Raw genomic sequence first — 15,735 nt, 5'->3', positions numbered from 1 at the left:
TGTGTATTTATACTGTAGGTTTTTGCTTTGGGTTGTCATGACACTTACAACCACATTTTAAGTTGGTAACAACTTAAGTTTCATCCATCCTGTTTTAAAGCTTAACGTTTTTACTCTCTTCGCACTGTCCACATTTTATATTTTTCATGTTACATTTTAAAAATCTTATGTATCCCTTAACTAATTACTGTCATGCTTATTTTTATTACTTTTGTCTTTTAACCTTCATATTAGCTTCATAAGTCATTAATCCACTACTTCACTATATATTTACTTTTAAGTGGGATTTATTCTTTCATATGTGTTCTGATAACTAAGTAGTGCCCTTTCCTTTCAGCTTAAAGACATCCATTTAACATTTCTTGTAGGCTGGTTTAGTAGTGATGGACTCCTTTAGCTTTTGCATCTCTGAAAAGCTCTCCCTCCTTGAATTCTGAATGAGAGCTCTTCCAGGTATAGTATTCTTGGTTGGAAGTTTTATTTCAGCACTTTGAATATATCATGCATTCCCTTCTGGCCTGCAGAGTTTTTGCTAAAAAGTGTGCTGATAGTGTCATGGGAGTTCTTGTATATAGCTAGTTGTTTTTCTCGTTGTTTTAAATATTATCTTCTTGTCTTTAACTTTTGACATTTTATTTATAATGTGCCTTACTGTGAGCCATTTTCGGTTCATCTCTTTTGGAGCTCTCTAGGCTTCCTGGACTTGAATGTCTGTTTTCTGCCCCTTTCTCTCCCTCTTCTTCTTCTGGGAGACCTAAAATGTGAATATTAGTATGTTTGGTATCATCCCATGTGTCACTTAAGCTGTCTTTGACCTTCTTCTTTTTGCTGCTGTGATTGGGTAAGTTCTAGTGCCTTGTCTTCAAGTTGTTTGATTTTTTCTTTTGTTTCATTTTGTCTTGAACCCATCTAGTGTACTTTTCAATTCAGTTATTGTATTCTTCATCTCTGTAAATTGTATTGGTGCTTTTTTATGTTTTCCATCTCTTGGTTGAAGTTCTCACTTATCCATTACTCCCATTACCACCCATTTGGTGGATATCAAATGACCATTACTTTTTTAGGTAAAATATTTATCTCTGTTTCATTAAAGTTTTTTTTTTTTCCCCTGAAGTTTTGTTGTTCTTTCATTTGGAAAATATTCCTCTGTTTCTTCATTTTGCTTAACTCTCTCTATTGGTTTATACACAGTGGATGAAACAACCACCCCCTCCCAGTCTTGAAGGAGTGGCCTTGTGTAGGAGGTGAACCTTTTTGTTCAGCCTTGCCCCAGCTATTGGTCGTCTCTCAAACCTCTTTGCTTGTCTAAGCATCCTAATATATTTTTAATAGCTCCCAGTAGTTGAGGATGAGCCAAGGCCTGTCACTGTCCCAGAGTGGAAGATTTCAGCACCTAGATTCAGGCTGACTAGAAGCCAAGCCATCAGCTAGCCGTTTTTAAAAGTATGTAGATATAATATATGCAGTCCTGAAAGGCTGCAAACATAAGCCTCACTGGTTACCAGAGCCAGGCAATCTGGAAGTATACCTTGGGCAGCAGTCAGAAAAATCAGAACTTCAGATGAGTGTATAACTTCTTTGTAGGAGATAACAGTGAGCTGGAGCAAGGCAAAAGGAGAGTGCCAAAATGACATCCACAGTCTATGTTCCTTTAGAGCCGCTCCATATGCCACCGCATGTGTGTCAAACCTGAATCCTGTTGACATATATACACTACCAAGTGTAAAATAGATAGCTAGTGGGAAGCAGCCGCATAGCACAGGGAGACCAGCTCGGTGCTTTGTGACCACCTAGAGGGGTGGGATAGGGAGGGTGGGAGGGAGATGCAAGAGGGAGGGGAGATATATATATATATATATATATATATATATATATATATATATATATATATATATGTATAGTTGATTCACTTTGTTATACAGCAGCAACTAACACAACAATGTAAAGCAATTATACTCCAATAAAGATGTTTAAAAAACCCTTGAAGGCTGCTTCTCAATCCAAAGCTGCAGGAGAAGCAAAGTGGCCTCTTTCATAGACCGGGAAATGTGCTTCAGCCAGCTGTCTGTGCAGTGGACTACGTGTGGTAACCTGCCCAGAACCATCCCTCTAATTGCCACAGTCCCATGGAACCCAGGTACCCAAGCCCCTTTTGCAACCAGATCCCAGTGATCAGGGAGCCCTGGGCTCCAGTTGCGAAATGTCCCAGGTATTAGACACAAAAACCAGGGTAACAGATGCATGTAAAGCTTCTCAGCAGGAGACACTGGTGCTCTGGAACACTGCAGAGAGTGAGTGTGAAGATAGTGCCCATCCTCTGAAATCTTTGAAAAGGATTACAGTCAACCCCTAGATGCATGTTTAAAGAGAACCCTGCCCCTCAAGCCACAATCATGTTTAGCTAATAGGTCTCTTTCACAGAAAGACTGAGTTCTTGGATCTGTTGCCTCTTGCTGTGCCCTGGAGGTGGTAGCTGGTTTAGAACTCTGTCTTCATTGGTTACAGTGTTGCAGTACCTACAAATGTCAGCCCCACTGACCACGAAAGCCAGGTGAAGTAAAGGTGATCCCTGGTAGCAGTCACAAAAATCAGGGCCCCAGATGGGTATGAGCTCCATTCTGGGTGACACTGATTATTACAGTTGCATGTGATCAGGAATGCAAGCTCCCCTAGCCTTTAGAGCCAGGCGATCAAGAATCATATCCTGGGTAGCAGCCAGAAAAATTGGGGCACCAGGCGCATGTAGTCTTCTCTCTTTCGGGAAATATTGGTGCTCTGGAGCACAGCAAAGGGAAAGTATGAGATGGTGCCATTCTCCATCCCCAGAGAGTGTTTCAGCAGGCTCCTAGATGTGTGTGTTAAATTGGATGCCTGCCCCTTAGGCCATGGTTTTAATGTAAGCAGGTGATCCGGATTCAGTTCAAGTTGAGTTGCTTTAGGCTGCCTCTGAGCTGGGCCCTGGGTAGATGAGTCCAAGTTGTGCAGGCCATTTAAGAGCTTTCTACCAGATTGGTGTTGTCCTGTGGGTCTCAGGATGTGAGGCTTTGTTGGTTTTCAAAATTAGATGTTTTGGCTGGTGGCGGGGGTGGGGGGGCGGGTGTTGGCTTATCTCTCAAGTGCATGTCTTTAAAATTTTTGGTGCCTGATGTGGGGTTTGAGCCCTTCAGTCCTCAGGGAGAAGCTCTGATTTGGAGTTCCCTCTCGCTTGTGTTTCCCTGTGCTGTAGGTCGGGTTTATTTTGTGCCATATTTGGTGAAATTTTGTGCCAGCCTCTCTTACCTGCTTTGATGTGGTTTTCTTCTCGTTTGCCTGATGTATAATTGTCATTCAGCCAGCCTTTATGTTTTTTTTTTTTTGAATACGTTTTTTTAAGAGGAAAGTTTTCCATATGTAACTAGACTAATTCTGTCCATGGGAGAAGATGAGTTCAGGGTCTTCCTCTATCACCATCTTGAACTGGAACCTGTCCCTTCTTTTTTCAGGTATAAATGTATCCTACAGGTCTTTTCATATCAGTCATAGATGGCTTTATTGTTTTTTGTCTCCATGGCTTCCGTTGACTTTAAGAGCCAATTAAAAGTAGTGGTTTTCATGGACCTATATAGCCAGATTGCCTTCATGCAGGCCATGGATGTGCTGCTGGAAAACCCTTTTTACAAGTTGCTAAATCTCTAGGTGCCTCAATTTTCTCATCTGTAAAATGGGAGAAAAATTGTATTCTGAATAAGATTGTTTGGAAGTTTAAGCATTACTTAGCACAATACCTGGCAGATGGTGAGCACCCAGATGTAGGCTGCCACCACCATTGTTGTTATTATCACCATTTTTACTTATTTAATCAGATTCTTATTTATGGGCATAGGGGTTTTTTTCCTATTTTACTGTTACAGACAGTGCTTCAGGGAATAACCTTGTATATTCATTATTTTGCACATGTGTGATTTTATGGATACTTTGCAACAAGTACAATATCAAGACAAAAGAGGATGTAAATTAGTTTTGGTAGACATTTGCCGAATTGCATACCACAGGGATTGTATCAATTTCTGCTGTTACCAGCATTTGACATAGTTTAAATGATTAAGAACTTGATGGTAGTTTTCTGATGTTACTTCCATTTCTAAAATTATTCATAGTTTAAAATGACAGTTTTGAAAGTTCTTCCTTTTGCTTTATTAAAAAAGTACAATCTTGTGAGGAGGGCCTGCTCAAGCAAACTTTTACTTTTTAATATAAAATATGTATGTTGGTGGCTTATTCTTTTAGGATTCTCATAGATAACTTGTTAGTATTTAAGAGAGTGGAAGGTGATCTTTTCTCTTTTATTCTTTATTTTCAGATATTTATGTTTCCATGAATCTGAATCATTTCAGATTTTTTATTTACCTTTACTATCCATAATCTTAGGATAATCTTCTTTTAGAAATATGCATCTTTAAGAACCAAGAATCCAAAGATGAAGAGATTAGCTTTTTAATTTATTTTGAACATTACTGTTGAATTAAGACAAGATTTTTTTCTTTGTCAAAGAAAGCTTAAAAGGGCAGAGGAGCTTAACCTGTCAGGCATTTTTCAAGGTTCATGGGGGAATACAAAGTTCAGTAAGTAGTGGTCTCTGCCATACTTTATTCTAGTGGGTGAGCTAGATAGGTAGGGACCACATCTGGGTTAGAAAATGTAAAAAAAGGGCAAAAAAGAATGCTTGGATTGAGCTTTAGAAATTACCTGTATGTACTTAGGTTAAATGACTAAAAGTAACTGAAAGAAATAAAAATAAGTCATCAGAGAATATAGTGTAAATATATACTGCTGTGGGAACCAATAAAATAAGCAGATTCTTTAAATACATTAGATAGATTATTACTAAGGAAAAACTGTTTGATGTAGCAGTTCGGAGACAGCTGGTGTGAGGAAGCAGTTTCTGTAGAGTTGTGGTACCCAATTGGAGAAGAATGAACAGTTGGAAAATAAGTAAATAGGCTAATCTTTGGAATAGTCATTGTGGCAGGAGAAGGAATTTCGTCCTTAAAAGAAAAATCAGTAACAAGCTTCTGTTCATTTTCAAAATTATGGCTTTTAAACATCTGATTTTATTTTATTAGTAATTGATATTTGTATATTGTAGTCATCTTTAAAGATGCTAAGCATGAGGTTTTTTTCATATTGCTTTTAATGCTAGTTACTGTTTTGTTGCTCTTCACTTTACCACATGAAATAGATGCAGTGAAATAGTCCTCTCTTTATGAACTAACATAGCTATTTTATTGAAAGTATAGTTAAGACTCCACTGAATATGAAAACTGCCATGTCAATCATGGATATAGAGTAGTTGAACATTATTTACACTGGGAGTATTTTAAGAGTGATATGTGCAACTTATTAATGAAGTAGTAGAATTAATGTTGTCCCTTTTCTTGAATTTTTAAAAAATCAACTTTACCAAGATCTAATTTCCATACATTAAAATTCACACACAGTATACAGATAGGTGGCTTTTGACAAATGCGTACAACCATGTAATGACATTCCATTCAAAATATAAAATATTTCCATCTCCCTAAGAAGAACAGTTAATTCTTCCCATGTTCAAAAATTTTAACATCTAATTTTACTTCTTTTGCTTTTTTATTAGTACTTATGAATGTAATTTTACTTATCAAGAGTACCATGAATTAACCCCTGAAATTACATGCTTTTTATCTATGGGAATGTTATTTCAGATTGACAGAATATTTCATGACCCAAACAAGGTTAAACAGAAACAATTTTGTTTTGAGTGATTTTAAGAATGTCTAACAGAAAGTTACTTTTATTTGAGATTAGTTACAATTATCAGTTGAGCACATTTCTTGTTTATTTAATTTTTTAAAATCCTCTGAAAATAAAGGCTGTATTGTAGTACATAAACAACCTGTCTTCAACACTGTTGAATACTCTCTACGTTACTGTTTTTCACATAAAAAAATAAAATCAGGATAAAAAGTTTCTCATTTTGTTTCAGAAATTGCATGTTGGGGAAGAACTCTTTAAAAATATTTTTCCTTTTCATCCACATTCCAGCCTAGACTGTCATCTCTAAAGTTGAATATTGGGAATATCTGTTGGTAGTACTTAATTCATCATCCAGAAAATGAATGAGAACTATGTATCAGTAAATAAACTGTGCTTTTAAATGATCCTGATTAAAAGATAGGGCAGATAGGGCTTTTTTCTCATTTTATAGATTTTAATTCAGTTAAATCGAGTTTAATAAGTGCCACATGTTCCATTGTAGTTTTTGTTGGGACTCAGAATTAAGATCATACTTTGACTTTTAGTGGCTATCCTACTGCTTCCATGGTCTTTCCTGTAAGCGTACAGTACATTTCAGAGACTCTTCCCACCTACATTCCTAGTTGTGATTTGAGTTGGAGCTGGTAATCACTGGCAAGGAGCCTGTCAGAGGTTATACAGTAATTATTTTCTTACTGATTCATTGAGTGTTATTTTTGTGATTTTTAACTTGAGTATTTTACACTTATACAGTTGAAACTGAACCTCATTTAATTATTAGGCCGGAATTCTTTGTACCTAAGTTCATTTTGAACCTTATTTCAGTTTCTTTAAATTGAACCTTATTTCAGTTTCTTTAAATGTTATTTTTAACACAGGTTTTCAATATAAACCACTCATTCTCATAAGAGTGATAATATTTATATAACCATATTTGAGATAAAAATAAAGTAAGGTAAAAGTAGTACGAAAGAATGAGATGTTGAAAGAGGTTAACTTTTTCTTTGATTGTCTGATCCTTATGTAGAAGTTATTGAGCAAGTCTTCATGTTCAAAAAAACAGATATAACTGAAATGTGTTGTTAGATTATGGGACATTTAGTTTTAATTTATCGAAGAATATTCTGATGATTAAAAAATATCAAAGGGAGCCTTTAAGGGAGATAACACTTTCTATACTTGGATGTTTTTCAGACAAAGGCAACCAGCTGTATGTCTGGTTAGCACCAGTATATATTTAAGTCAATCTTTAGGGGCTTCCTTACCATATAAATTCATTGTTTTATGTCTTTGTCTTTTCCTTCTTCAACACTTCTCTCAATATTTTTCCTTATACTTATCTAATTCATGGGATATTGAGGGTTTTTTTTTAATGTCTAAAGAACTTTTAAATTCTTAAACAAGGGATTCCTTTAGAATAGATAGAAGTTTGGGGGAAGTAAGAAAAACCCAAACACTTTCATATAAAACTTTTCAAACAGTGCTCAGGTTAAATTTAATTTTTAGCATGGGATAGAAAAAGATTAACTATATAAAATCTGTTGTTCCACAGGTACTGTGAGAATAGAGATGTTTCGAAATATGCAGAATGCAGAAATCATCAGAAAAATGACTGAAGAATTTGATGAGGTATAGCATTTCAATATTTATACAAACTGCCTGCTTACACTTGTAAATGATGAATATGTTATTTTAAGTTTTGTTTTGACTTGGTGTTTAGTATAAGAGAAGATATACTGTTTTCTCATTTATATGATAATCCATGCTGTTAATTCCAAAATTAATCTCATTCATTTGGGAATTTTATTACATTGCATGGAGGTAGTAGCACTGAATAGTGACTGATAGCTGATAAGGATAAGAAAATTCATGGTGTGAAGTAGAAATTGACTCTTGATAGTCATTCTTGAAGACCATCTAAAATTCCTGAATTTATAAATACATCTCCAGCAATTTCATGTTCTGTGGAATACTAGTCTTGTTAAATGCTTTAAAGAAAAAAGGGTTTGGAGGTCAAGGAAGTGTGAGCAGGCTGCCTATTATACCTACCTTAGAGATTGTGAAAGCATATTAACTTATTTAAGGTTCTTAGAAGTCCTAATGGAGAAAAATCTCCTTAACTTAATTCAATCCAGAATTCCCAAAATTATTTTACATGGATCCCCACCACTGACATACCCACACACACACATCTCCCCCACTCCCACCCCTTTCCCATTTTCTTTGTGTGTGTGTGTGTGTATGTGTGTGTGTGTGTGTGTGTGTGTGTGTGTGTGTGTGTGTAAAACTTGAACTTCTATTTGGGACATTCTACTTGAGATAATCTGATTTCCATTAAGAATACAAGTTTTCTTTATTGTCTTCACAATTAATCATGCAGAAACCATTTTTTTCTGCATGATTTTCCATTTTCACTAAAATACTCACTCAAGCAGTTTTACACTGTAAATGTTGAGATACTTTTACAGTTTTATTTCTTTATTTTATTTATGGTGAACTCAATTCATGTCATGCTTTAGGCCACCATCAATTCCAGTTTTAACGTTCTGCCTTTTGATTTAATTAAGATTTCTATTTTCTGAATTAGGTGTTCCTTTTTCTTGACTTTCAACACTAACAACAAAGATTGGTTTTCTTCTAGGTCCACTCTTAGTAAGATGGGGTTAGGCTTTTTATTAGTAGTAGCAGTAAGTAGTGTTTATTTTTAATTAAAAAAGTACTACAAACACATGTCAAAGCAGACATTCAAACACAGGCTGTTCAATATGTCTTTCTCATCAGGTGTCACCTTTACTCTAGCAGCAGTATGAAAACATTTTACAGAAATATTCTGTCAGTGGCTTTCAGACTATTTATTCACATTTTATGGGAGGTAGGGGAGACCTTAAATTGTCACCTATGCAGATATACTCCATAATCACTTGTCTTCATTTCTGTAATCCAAAAAGCTCTGAAATTCCAAAACCTGGCCTAAAATAACATGAGACTACTTAAAATTTTTATTTATCACAGTCAGTGTGAATATCTATATGCATTGTTGTTAAACGTTAATGTTCTTGATTACAGGGGGCTGCCCCAGATTCTTTTGGGGTATGATGAAATATAAGGTATATGCACTGTATTAACTTCTAAACTGCAAAAAATCCTAGATTCTGAAACATTTCTGTGGGACTCCTGTTCACTAAAAAATAATTTTTTTGTTGTTACTACAAGTGTTTTTATATGTTGCAAATAGAAGTTAAAGCCAGATAAGATATAAGTTAAGGTGCAAGTAGTAGTTTTACTCACCAGCTACTATACTAACTACTATGCCAGGCTTGCAATACAGGTGATTCAGATTGTAGATTTAAAAGTAGTATATATCTTGGACCTTCACAGCACTAACACGTGATGGAATGATTATTAAAAGTTTAAGACAGTAGTTTCCAAACATTGCTGCACATTAACATCTCATGGGGATACTGACTCCTGGCTCCCTTTCACATCCCACAGACATTCTGATTTACTTTGTAAGGCATGTGACCTGGATATAGAGATTTTTTTAAAGCTCACCAGGTGATATTCTAATGTATAAGAACTATTGAGAACTATTGTTCTAAGGCAAATAAAAAGAGGAAGCCAAGATTTGTTATAAAAACACTTCATATATGAAAACAGAATGAGGGGGAAACAACAATGAATAAAATGTAGCAAATGAAATTATTCAGAAGGCATTCATTTCATATTCCTAAACATTTTGTCTCAATATTTGAGATTATTGACCTAATCAAAGAAGACTTTTAAAATCATCATTCTATTATTTTTTAAACAGTATATCTAATACAGTTTGGATTATTAGAATGTATTAATTTAAAGCAGAATTTAATATCTTCTAAAGCTACTTAGAAATAAATAAATATAATTGTGATGATTAGAAGTTTTAATAAATACTGTCAGTTTCAGTTTTAAATATCTATATAATGCTTTTAATTAGGTGGCTTAAAACAGTGTCATAAATAGGATGCTTACTCACTTTGCTTGAGACTTTATTGCATAACCAGTTTGAAAAGTAAAAATTTAAACTCAAAATAAATAAATAAACATACAATCAAATAAAAATTCCAGAGATGATGTTAGTGAGCAGGATGTGCCAGACCTGTTTGACACTGATAATTAAATTGTCTGCAAGTATGACAAGGTTCATCGAAGCAAGAACAAATGGAAATTCTATTTGAAAGGTGGTATTACGTATTTTGGAGGGACAGACTCTGTATTTGCAAAAGCCATTGTTGATACGGAGTGGTAAAACTTATGAGCTGAATACATCATAAACATATACTGGGATTGTGTCACATATTGTTCACTGTATTGAATTTAATGAAATTATAATTCAGATGCAGATACAAAAAAATTTATCTTAAACTCTTTAGCAAGATATTGATCTTTTGCTACTCTGTATACACTCAAGAATGCATTTAGATGCTTTCATATTGTTAAATATACAGTATTTTAAGTTTTTTTTTCTTCAAAATACTGTATAGGTTATTTAATTCCTTGGGAGTGGGAGGAGGTTAGTTTTGGTGAATTATATGTTGTGATAAAATTCTGAAATATCAAAGAACCATTAGATCCCAAGATCCTAGAAAAGTGCCTAGTTAACGGAGTAGCCATTAAAATTCTTTTGAATGAATGAATATATTGTATTATAGCAAACTAAAGTAAAGGTGAGATGAGTTAGAAGTCATTTCAGTTGAAAGTGTTTAAATTGAATAAGGTAGTCCAAGAGTATGTTATTGCCAGAAAAAGTAGTATACTGTAGCTTCTATTCCTTGTTACAAATTGGTTATAACTACAGATCTGCACCTGACCACATGTCCTTTGTAATTGTAATATCAGCCTAATTTAGAAATATGTTAATTCCCAGAGCAGCCTATAGCTTTTCAAAGTCAATAGATATACTTGGTTCCTGTTGGAGCCAGTTGCCAGGAGGTAAAGCACACTGTAATTGTATTTCTTCCCCAGGTTATTACAATCAGATCTCCATGTATCAATTCTTAGATATGTTTCCCAAAGGTCAATTTGTATAGTTTTCATATATTTCAGTATGACATCTATGTAGGGAAACCTTTGCAACACAACACATTTAATATTCAGCTGACCCTTGAACAACACGGGTGTTAGGTACTCTCAGCCCTCTGTAGCTGAAAATCCTCATATAATTTTTGACTCCCCCAAAACTTAACTACTAATACCCTACTGTTGACTGGAAGCCTTACCAATAACATTAACAGTCAATTAACACACATTTTGTATTTTATATATATTATATGCTGTGTTCTTACAATAAAGTAAGCTAGAGAAAAAATGTTATTACGAAAAGCATAAAAAGGGGAGAGTACATTTACAGTACTGTACTGTATCATTACTGTAAGTTTGTCATCTGTTTATAAGCTAAATCATCTGTCTCTTAGTACCTATATCAATATTGTCTTATATGATGCAAAATACCATAGATCTTATATGTATTATTAATACTAGACATAAAAAATGAAAAGATAATGTGAATAATTTATATTTTCTTACAGTTATGATGATTTATGCATTGATAATGAAGAAGCCAGCAATCTGATTGCTTTTTGCTAGCCTAGTGTAACTGATACAATTGTTTCATGGTAGCCTAGCCTTTATACTAGTGAATGAATTGTTATAAAATTTTTATGGCATGCAGTATTACTGTCATATTCATAATACAATATTGGAAACACTGTTACTTTTTTTAAGAAAAATCACTTACCTGTGGTGTGATAAGCTGATATGCAGTTTCTCCAACTATGAGAGTGAGTGTGTGTCATACTGTACAGTAATGTAATTCTTTGAAAGCAAAGTTATAGAACAGTATATATTAAATATCACTCACCTTATGCCTATGTATGGGTAGGCTATCCACTTCAATACAAGTCTTGCACACGAAGCTCTACACAATGAATAGTTAGGCAATGATGATGATGACACGAGTGTCTCATACAGTTCTTGCCATACAGTTACTATATTTTCACATGGAGACACACACATATACAACAGATATGTTTATTAAGTGTATGGCATGGTGATTATTTACTGTTCATTAAATGGAAGTGGATCATCACAAAGGTCTTCATCCTCATCGTCTTCACATTGAGTCGGCTGAGGAAGAGGAGGGGTTTGTCTTGCTGTCTCCGGGATGGCAGAGGTGGAGGAGGTGGAAGGGTAAGCAGGAGAGGCAGGCATATTTGGTGTAATTTTATGGAAATACATCATAATTTCTGTTTGAATTTTGCTTTTTCATTTCTCTAACATAGTACCAGTCCTTCTTCCACCATTTGCTACAGTTTCAATGCCCATATCACAGAAGGGTTCATGTTGTAAAAGAAGTTAAAAGCAGTGTTGAGTAAGCAGAACCCTTGTACCAGATTGTCTAATGTCATTTGTTTTCTGGCAATGCTTCTTCTATGTCTTTTTCCTCATTGTACGGCACTGGTTAGGAAGCACTCATCTCCATCAAGTCATCTTCTCTTAATTCCTTTGGTGTAGTGTCTGTTAGCTCTTGAATTTCTTCAAGATTCATATCTTAAAACTCTTCACTACCCGCTCCACTCCACCCCGACCGTTTTTGCCATATCCACAGTTTCTTTCATGATTTCTTTGATCGGCTCTGTCCTTAGTCCTGTGAAGTCATGCACAACATCTGGGCAAAATTTATCTCCAGCAGGAATTCATTATTTCGGGCCTGGTAGCTTTCTCTAACAACAATGGCTTTTTCTCTAACAACAGTGGCATCTTCAGCTTCAGTGGTGTAGTCCTTGCAGACTTTCATGATGTTCTCTCTATGGGGGTCCTCTTCCATAGCCCTGACAATCCTTTCCATAGAGTACTGTGTGTAATGAGCCTTAAAGACCCTTATGACTCCTTGATCTAGAGACTGAATTAGAAATACTGTGTTTGGGAGCAAGTTGATCACTTTGACACTTTTGGTGTTGAACTCATAGGGTTCTGGGTGGCCAGGGGCATTGTTCATTATAAAAAGAATTTTAAAAGTCAGTTCCTTACTTGCAAGGTACTTCCCAACTTCAAGGACAAAGCATCGATGGAACCAATCCAGAAAAGGGTTCTCATTGTCCATGGATTCTTGTTCTACAACCAAAAGACTGGTAGCTGGTGTTATATTTTCCCTTCAAGGCCTGGGAGTTTGTAGCTTTACAGATAAGAGCAGTCCTGATCATAAACCTGACTTGCATGTGCACAAAAAGTAGAGTTAGCCTGTGCCTTCTTACCTAAGTCCTGGTGCTCGCTTATCTTCCTTACTAATAATGTTGTTTGTGATGATTTTTTCCCAAGTAGGGCGCTTTCTTCTGCATTAAAAACCTGTTGAGGCAGACTTACCTATCACTGAGCAACTCCCACGTGCAAGTGTAAATGTCTCTTCTCCAGTAAGTTTGTCAATTGTCAGTTAATTTGTAGGCTGTCTCTGCAGGACCCAAGCTGGAAGAGAAAAAAGTTTTTCTTTTCAGCAGTTTTGTTGACTAGGATAGGATGTTTGGGACTCCCAGCTCACTCCAGAGACTGAGGCTGCAGCTGAGATCACCAGTCCAGCGAAGCTGAGCTCCTCGCCTGCTACCAGGATTTGTATAAAAACACCTGGCTACAGGCAGCGAGGGATCTGCCATGCTCCTGGAGAGCAGCTGCTGGCACTGCTGATGCCAAGCTGGGTTCTGCAGCTCTGCCTAGTCCCAGCCAGCACCCCATTCTGATCAGGCCAGGAGAGAAAACAAGATGGCAGAGTAGAAGACCTTGAGCTCACATCCTCCCATCAGAACACCAAAATCATAACTAATTGCTGTACAACCATCAATAAAAAAACACTGGAGCCTATGAAAAAGATATTCTACATTCAAAGACAGAGAAGACGAGATGGTAGGAAGGGTGCACTCATGATATAGTCAAATCCCATATGCCCTGGGTGGGTGACGCAGAAGCTGGAGAATAATTATATCACAGAAGTTCTCCCACAGGAGTGAGAGTTCTGAGCCCCACATTAGGCTCCCCAGCGGGGGGGGGGGGGGGGTCTGGCATCAGGAGGAGGAGCTGCCAGAGCATTTGGCTTTAAAGGCCAGCATCTCTTGACCACAGGAGCTCCACAGAACTCGGGAAACCAGACTCCACTCTTGGATGATGCACACGAGGTCTTTTGATCACCAAGACACAGGGAAAAAGCAGTGACTTCAAAGGCACCTGGGCCGGAACTGCCCACTGGTCTTGGAGGGCCTCTTGGGGAGACAGGGGGTGGCTGTGGCTCTCTTGGGGCATAAAAGTTGGTGGTGAACATATCCGGGAAAAATCATCTGAAGGCTGACATCTTGCTTGGGACATTAGTGCCAAGACCTGGCCCCACCCAACAGCCTGTAGGCTCCAGTGCTGGGACACGTCAGGCCAGATAACCAACAGGGCTGGAACGTGGTCCCACGCATCAACAGACAGGCTTCCTAAAGACTTCCTGAGCCCATAGCCACCACTAGGCATGCCATTTGACATGGCCCTGCCCACCAGAGGGCCAAGACCCAACTCTACCCACCAGGGGGCAGACACCAGCCCCTCCCACCAGGAAGCCCCCACAAGCCTCTAGACTAGCCTCACCCACCAGGGGGTAGACAATAGAAGCAAGAAATGCACAGTCCCCAAACCTGTGGAACTGAGTCCACAAACACAGGTCAGAACCTACCGTGGGACCAGCTGATAACTGGCCATTGAGTTACGAGAGGAGCTGTACTACTGGGACACATAGGACATCCCCTACAGAGGGCTACTTCTTCAAGGTCAAGACACATAACTAACCTTCCACATACATAAAAATACAAACGGAAGTTTAGACAAAATGAGTCAGCAAAGGAATATGTTCCAGATGAAGGAATAAGGTAAAACCCCAAAACAACGAAATGATATGGAGATAGGCAATCTACCTGAGAAAGAGTTCAGAGTAATGATTGGAAAGATGATCCAGGAATTTGGGAAAAGAATGGAAGCACAGAGTGAGAAGTTACAAGAAAGTTTTTAACAAAGGATTAGAAAAAATAACAACTAAACACAGTTAAAGAATACAATAACTGGGGCTTCCCTGGTGGCGCAGTGGTTAAGAATCCGCCTGCCAGTGCAGGAGACACAGGTTCAAGCCCTGGTCTGGGAAGATCCCACATGCTGCGGAGCAGCTGAGCCCATGCGCCACAGCTGCTGAGCCTGTGCTCTAGAGCCCATGAGCCGCAATTACTGAAGCCTGCGCATCTAGAGCCCGTGCTCCCAACAAGAGAAGTCACCACAATGAGAAGCTTGCACACCACGGCAAAGAGTGGCCCCCGCTTGCTGCAACTAGAGAAAACCCACGCACAGCAACGAAGACCTAACACAGCCAAAAATAAAAATAAATTAAAAAAAATACAATAACTGAAATGAAAAATACACTAGAAGTAATCAGTAGAATAAATGAGGCAAAAGAACAAATAAGTGAACTGGTAGACAGAGTGGTGGAAATCACTGCTGTGAAACAGAATAAAGAAAAAAAATCGAAAGAAAAAAGGATAGTTTAAGAGACCTCTGGGACAATGCCAAATGTACCAACATTCGCCTTATAGGAGTCCCAGAAGGAGAAAAAAGAGAGAAAGGGCCTGAGAAGATATTTGAAGAGATAATAGCTGAAAACTTTCCTAACATGGGAAAGAAAGCAGTAACCCAAGTCTAGGAAGCAGAGAGTACCATACAGGATCAACCCAAAGAGGATCACAACCAAGCTACATTGTATCAAATTGACAAAAATTAAACATAAAGAGAAAATATTAAAAAACAATGAGGGGAAATCAACAAGTAACACACAAGGGAACCCCCCATAATGTTATCAGCTGATTTTCCAGCAGAAACTCTGCAGACCAGAAGGGAGTGGCATAATATATTTAAAGTGAT

At 37.2% G+C, this 15,735-nt stretch overlaps 1 protein-coding gene across 1 annotated transcript in view; it reads left to right on the top strand.

The window, feature by feature from the left end:
• STAG1 (STAG1 cohesin complex component) overlaps positions 1-15,735 on the top strand; it is a 425,011-nt gene that overhangs the window by 219,311 nt on the left and 189,965 nt on the right. Inside the window, exon 6 of the mRNA XM_060011307.1 lies at positions 7,325-7,401. Within this exon, the coding sequence (XP_059867290.1) occupies positions 7,325-7,401 (77 nt within the window). The remainder of the gene's footprint in view (positions 1-7,324; positions 7,402-15,735) is intronic.

This window comes from Delphinus delphis, chromosome 4 (assembly GCF_949987515.2).
Source record: "Delphinus delphis chromosome 4, mDelDel1.2, whole genome shotgun sequence".
Classification (NCBI taxonomy): Eukaryota; Metazoa; Chordata; class Mammalia; order Artiodactyla; family Delphinidae; genus Delphinus; species Delphinus delphis.
The sequence above is the reverse complement of the archived record's forward strand: the minus strand, read 5'-3'. Positions and strand labels throughout refer to the sequence as shown.